Source organism: Pinus tabuliformis, chromosome 2_1 (assembly GCF_031772625.1).
Source record: "Pinus tabuliformis cultivar Carrire ecotype Pingquan chromosome 2_1, CPIR1, whole genome shotgun sequence".
Taxonomy (NCBI): domain Eukaryota; kingdom Viridiplantae; phylum Streptophyta; class Pinopsida; order Pinales; family Pinaceae; genus Pinus; species Pinus tabuliformis.
Genome location: NC_142299.1, coordinates 294903992 through 294911171, shown reverse-complemented (window position 1 = coordinate 294911171; position 7180 = coordinate 294903992). Strand labels below are relative to the sequence as shown.

General features: G+C 35.3%; 1 protein-coding gene across 1 annotated transcript; it reads right to left on the bottom strand.

Annotated features, from left to right (window-relative positions):
* Window positions 1-5114: 5114 nt before the first annotated feature.
* On the bottom strand, window positions 5115-5642 carry LOC149199960 (uncharacterized). Its single transcript, XM_089400787.1, has one exon. The coding sequence runs from the start codon at window positions 5640-5642 to the stop codon at window positions 5115-5117; it is 528 nt and encodes a 175-aa protein (XP_089256913.1).
* Between the last annotated feature and the right edge of the window lie 1538 nt (window positions 5643-7180).

Here is a 7180-nt window from a genome sequence, read left to right as displayed (position 1 = left end):
TGTATGGTCCTGGGATATGGGTGTCTAATCCTTATGGACTAACTGGAAAAATACAACCAGTGGATCCAGCATGGGGAGTTGAAGGTTTTTATCCTTTTGTTCGAGAAGTAATAGCTTCTCATCATATAGCAGTGGGTATTTTGGGTATATTAGTAGGTCTATTCCATCTCAGTGTTCGTCCTCCCCAATGTTTATACGTAGGATTACGCATGGGGAATATTGAAATGGTCCTATCCAACAGTATTTTTGTTGTGTTTTCTGTAGCTTTCATTGTTGTTGGGACCATGTGGTATGGCTACACAACTACTCTGCTCGAATTATTCGGGAACAATAAGAAAATTATATATTTTTAGATGGAAATCTTGAATTAAATATCTCATAATAATTTATTTGTTTTTTCTATTTGTTTATTATCTCCTTTCTCCTTTATGCAAGATAATTGAAAATTATATTAAATTTGTATCTTTATATGAAGGACGAAGACATAGTTTCCTGCATAGTTATTTGAAGGTATGTAATTCAATTTTTTATGATTTTTAATTATAAGTAGTATAAATATGTTTGTTGTGATAACTTAGAAAAATAAATAAATATATTCCTCAAAGGGTTTTGGAGTAAATCCTATTGTCATAGCTACATCGTTGAATATGTTGTTTCTATCCCACCATATGCTATTTATAAGATGCATGGAATTCCTCTAAATAACTTATTATATTTATTACTTTTCCAATCCTTAATCTAGTCCTTATCTTGTCTAATGACATTTTATGTCCAATTTCTAAAGATAATTGTTGTAACCTTTCCTCTATAGGAGCAAGAGAAACAAGTGAGAGAATTTGTAGATGGTTTATATGCATAAGGGGCATAGACTAGGACCTTTCCATTCTCTTCTGGCAACACTATCCAATGTGATTAGTTTATTTGAGAAAGTCAAGCATAAGGTTATTTTGCATTTGAATCAAGTTTGTAATTTCCATATATGATCTCACCACCATCATAGATGGAAAATTTTATTATAATTCGGCTGTCAAATTAACAATGGGGTAACTATTATTAGCTACTATGGCTAATGCATGTTGACTCATTATTTATATTCAAGGAAAACCAAGCCACAAGTAAATATTGACTAGTTGGTGGTTTGTAAGCGGGGAGACTTTCTCTAGATACCTCTAGGTTGTTAATTTATCTCCTTATGTCTAGAAAAATGAGCTTTCAGCTGAACAAAAATAGTACCTTTGGGTTCCTTATTTCAAAGAAAAAACAATCGTTAACCAAACAAAAGTAGTTTTTTTTTATTATAGTAGACAATATTTTTTATTTAAAGAATAATTTTTTTATTAAACAAATTTATGGGTTAAGTCAATGACCAAACTACACATTTTCCTTGTGCTGATCGAAAAATTACACATCTTGTACTCAGCGATAAAAAATACATGTTTATGCACTCTCCTCCATATTATATTATTTCTTCTGGTATAATTACATCCACAGTCGATTGCAAAAAACACATTACAAAAGATAAATCGTAGAAATGAACGTAATTGTTTTTCCCAATCAATCTTCTCATATGTTGCTAGTAATTTTCCTTGTCAATCAATGAGAAATATTTACATCAGAGAAGATTGTTGAGATTCCTTGAGATTTTTTACACCCAACGCTAGCCATTTATTTTTACATCATTTATACCTCTACGTATTAGCCAGAATTTCAATACATAATGTTTCGTATGGAGATTCTAATTAAACCCCACACCTTTTTTTAGTTAGAGATTCATAATTGGTTATTTAAAAGCTATATATGCTCCTACCTGAAAAATTGGTCATATATGAAGTAGATACATCAAAAAACAGCATTCATGTATTTTATTATAACTTGTTGTAGTGCACTGGGAGTACCAATTCATTGCTCATACCATGCACTCCAGCAGATGACTTAATTATGTAGGGTAGAGATTTGGAAAATGCACCAATGACCTGAGGCTTAGTGAAAATGCGTAATTGGGAAAAAAGGAATGATAAAAGAAAATAAAGAGCATGATCCTTGAAAAATTGATCATATATGGAGTATATCCTTTAAAAAAAGCATTCATGAATTTAATTATAACCTGGTGCGATGCATTGGGAGTCCCAATTCAGTGCTCACACCATGCACTCCAATGGATGACTTAATTAGGTAGGTTAGAGATTTCGAAAACACACCAATGACCTGAGGCTTAGTGCAAATTCCTAATTGGGAAGGAAGGAACGATAAAAAAAAATCAAGAGCGTTGAGACGCAGAAAAATAATTTCCATTTCATACAACGTACATCACTTCCATACCTTCCTGGAACTCGAGGAGAAGTATTTGCAGTGCCCTTGGAAGTAATATTGGAGCGTCTGGACCCTTGTCTATTATCCTGCTCATCCCACATTGACACCAATTCCTTCTCCCTCGTAGCCACTTCTCTGCGCATTTTCCTTGCCTCCACATCCATTGCTCTTTTTAATGTATCTACCTTTTTGGAGAGCACCTGCAGGTGTGTAGGTGTGATTACAAAAATCCACCTCATCATAAGTACCACCAAGTTACCAGATGATACACCAAATAAATTACAAATCACCAAGCTATACATGAAGGCATGGACAGAGATGTGATCATAGATAAATATATCTGTAGATCTACTATATGAGTTAGTACTTTAGAGGAAATAGAAAAAATGCACGCTCCCTCTAATAACCCTCTTCTCGAGAACCTAGAGGAGAATAAAAATATCTGTTAAACCATTAAGAAACTGTTACACACCTTAACTATTAGTTTTCTCTTAAATAGTAAAATAAGAGTTATGAATTTTGGAGGAAAAAGAAGAAAAATACTTTTTAAATTATATTGTTTGATTATCTTATATTTTCACTCAAATTTCAAGTGTAGAGACTCATTGGATGCGGAATCAAAGTATGCATTCAACAAGTGTCTACACTTGAAATTTGAGTGAATCTATAAGGAGATAAGCCAAAAATAAAATTAGAGATAATGGTTTTTTTATTTTCCCTCCAAAATATTTACATGTACATCTTTTTAAATTTTAAGGATTTTGATAGGTTTACATATTATGACATGGAAATTACATGAACAATTCATGGGAACTTTAGGGTGAAATTTCCTCTAATGAGGAAAGAGGGAGAGAAGTGAGGGTAACACGTGGGGAGCAATAGAGAGGGGGGGGGAGGGGGCGGGGGCGGGCGAGTAGGGCAGGTGCGTTGGGGTTAGGGGGAGAGGGGTGGATTAACAAAGAGGAGATAGGGGGATATAGGAGGAAGACATAAGAAGAGAGAGATAAAAGGATAGGGAGAGAGAAAATGATGAAGAGTGGGGATGGAATGGAAGGAGAGAGTGGGGAGAGAGAGAACGAGAGGAAATATGGAAAGAGGGAGACATGAGGGGGCAAAGAGATAGAAAAAAGGAGACATGGGAGGGAGATAGAGATAGAGATAGAAAAAGGATATGGAAAGGGGGTAGAGAGAGACATAGAGAGAAAGGGATATGGAAAGGGAGGAGAGAGAGAAGGGAGAGAGAGAGGAGGGAAACACAGGGGGAGAGAGAGAGAGAGAGAGAGAGAGAGAGAGAGAGAGGGAGGAAGATGGAGTGGAGGGATGAGGGAGAAAGAAGGGGGGGTTAGAAAAATGGGGAGAGAGCCCAATATATGGCAGAGACAAAAGGAAAAAGAGAGAAGCAAATACAAAAAGGGGAAAAGATGAAGTGAGCGGGGGCAAGGAGGGACAAATAGGAGAGAAGAAAGATGGAAAAACACTGTGTACCTTCTACAATGGGTGCACTTTAATATGAAATTTAATATAATACACCCACTTTAGTGATGAGTACTTGTGGTATCAAGATAACTTCTTTGGTTCTAGGTTTGGATTGACAAACTTCTTAGTTTGGTTGCATAATAAAAAAGACATCTATTTTTACAACTTCCTATTCTTGACGGTGATTTTGTATATGCTTTAAACATTCATTTGCTAATGAATCTCAATGCATATATATATATATATATATATATATATATATATATATATATAATTTAATTTTTGTGAAAATATATCAAATATATTAAAAAAAAACCTATAAAATAGAAGTTTTTTAATTTCTGCTATAGCTTTTGATTGATTCACACAAAGTGCTATTTTTTAAGTATTGCCTCATAGTTTCTTAATTAAGTTGCATCACAACCACTACCATAACATACCAACTATCATTGGTCTCCACTTTAAAAACTACTACAAATTCTATGAGAGTTTAATAATGCAACAACTTAGACTGTTTTTCTCATTTAATTCTTAAAACTAATATTTTATCAACTCTCATTTACAATTTAATTAATTTTTAATTAATTTTTAATAAATTTAACATCTTAATTAATTTTTAAATCAATCTTAATAAATTTAAGAAAGACGCTCTTGTGAGTGTAACTTGCTTCAACAAATATTCAACATTACAATAATTTACATCTCACATAATTTCTACAAATATGAGTGGTAATCATTTCCTTAGACATATTCAATTGTTTGAGGCTGGTTGAAAATAATGGTTGAAAATAACGGCTGGAGCTAACCAGCCATATATTGGGTATTTAATGTCCTCAGAGCAGCACGTTACTTAGCCCACGGGAGCGGGCAAATATTATTTAATGTCGAATTTGCCCGCTCCCGTGTTATCGCGTTAAGTCCCGTGCTGCTCTAAAGGCATTAAATACCCAATATATGACGGTTACCTCTTTCTGAAAATAACAGGCTTGCCTATCGGCAGTAAATGCTTGTTAGATTTAAACATGTTGGATTTAAACAAATCAATTATCCGACGATGTACATGAGGGCCAGGCATTCACAAGCCAGTTGTCGTCAGCGAATATCTACCTACCAGAGTATATCTACGTACAAGTAATTTACCAATTGAATTGGAGCAGGACACTGCCGTGAATCTATTATTTTACAATAAATGATTATGATGATGATTGGTAGAAAAATGAAAATTTTACAAAGAAGCATTGCAGAATATTGAACTGCAAATCTTTTCCGATATCTGTTCAGTTAATTTATACAAGTGCCAATAACAAATTCACCATACATTGAACTCATCAGGATCTGTTCATCTGTGACGATCTCTTTATAATCTTCATGAATATCTTGTGGCCAACCGTCTTCTCCTCTTCACTGATACTTTCAAGCCTCGGTTTCCAACCATGGCCTCTTGACTTCACTAACCGCTCATAATCTTTCCGCAATTCAGCAGTATTGCAGAGGCTACGTTTATCATCTATGGAATCCCTCCCCACTGCACGCCTTCCTTCATCAACGTTAAGCCTCCTGTTTTCGATAAGCGTTGTAACAAACTCCGGGCAGACTCTGATCCGAAGCCCTTCGTCGGCGCTCCTTTTTTGTATGTTGAAGGGCTGGCAGAGAAGCGAAGCACGTTCGATACTGCGAAGGGTATCTGATAGGCGAGCACTGGAATTACTAGGTGGCGGAGCTTTTGAGGGCAGCGGTGGCGATATTAAGGAAGCCAAAGATAGAAGAGATAAGGGGGACTGAAAGAAGTGTTGGGGTAGAAGGAAGTACTTGTTACCCACTTTCAGTTGGTCATCTGGAGAAAGAGCAGGCGTCATCCATCCAATATACAATGAATCGGAGTGACAGACTAAATGTTGAGGGAATTCTTGAATGATCTGAGAGGCGCTGAGGGGTTTATAAAGGATGTGAAGGGTGCCATCTGAGCAAACCAGCTGGATGGTTTCTTTGTTATTGCCCACCGTCAGGCAACCCGTATGGTTGCCCATATTCTCTTTAGTTGGTTCTGTGCAAAGCAGAGCATGGAGATACGAAGAAGGAATGCAGTAAGGGCGTGTTTATATATAAATTGTAAAAGCCGCATCAATGGAATAGAGAAGAGAGACGTGAATTATTAGGGTACCTAAAGAGATTACACGTTACTGAGTCAGGAGTCGATCATGAGTTGTATTCTTTTAGTAGACTTATTCGATAGGTGGATGGTTTCTATCTGCAGGATTATTGTGTCAATTGTAAATTTTTATTTGACTTTCATAATCGTTAGGATCGTCCACCAGTTTATTCCACACTAGAAGATCGTTTCAAACTCTTTCCCGTGGGCATCCAAAACATCCAGCTGACGAGGAAAGTGAACCCTAACCCTAACCCTAGTTGGTCCTGTGCAAAGCAAAGCATACGGATACAAAGAAGGAATGCAATAAGAGCGTGTTTATATATAAATTGTAAGAGCTCTGACTCGAGCTTAGTGGAATCCTCTCTACTTTTATCCGACGGAGTAGGCATCCATGGAGTTTCAAACTCTTTCCCGTGGGCATCCAAAACATCCATCCTGCAAATCCAGCGGACGAGGAAAGTGAAGCCTAACGCTCACCTTTGTTGTGTTTTGGTATATAATTCCAAGCGTTTACGGAGTCCAGTCCTGAAGATACAGCAACGCGTGCAACGAAGTCATTATTCCAAGTTGTCCTTCACTAATATACCGGTGAAACAAAGCGAATAAACACGTCCCAAAACCTCTCTGCAGAAGGAACACGTGCAATAAAAAAACTTCATTTTGCTTGCTATAAAAACAACTAGACAACATTCTTGGACCATTCAACATATGAACATCCATACCACATAAAAATTTAGAAGTACAAAATATGTGAGTGTACATCAGTTTATTTCTAAAATTCGATGGATATAACCTAAGTCAAGCTGACTTTTCTTATATTTAATAAAGCAATTAAATTTCTTAATCAATAATAGATATATTAATATTTTTAAAATAAATATTTGTATTTATCTTTTTATTATCAATTTTTTCTTTCGAAAATAAAAATTGTTAATCCATAAAATATTTAAAAATCATTGACCATTTTTATTTTTTAATTTTATATAAATCTATATATGTTTATCTCCACAAAAGCATTTTTTTTTCAAAACTTTTTAAAATAATATATTAGCTAGGATTTTCAAATTTTAAATATGTTTGCTATATTCCACATCTTTATTGTCTAATTTTGGTTAATTGGATTTATTCGCATTTGCTCCGTTCTAATGTATATGACCTAATCTCTTCTAAGGATAAGCCCTTTTACCTTAAATTCCTTGTTGGAATGCACAATCTTGCCTCCTTTACCCTTTGGAGCCTTGA

Excerpts from the sequence above, each read along its gene's own strand:
- LOC149199960 (XM_089400787.1), bottom strand. The coding sequence starts at position 5,642 with ATGACGCCTGCTCTTTCTCCAGATGACCAACTGAAAGTGGGTAACAAG.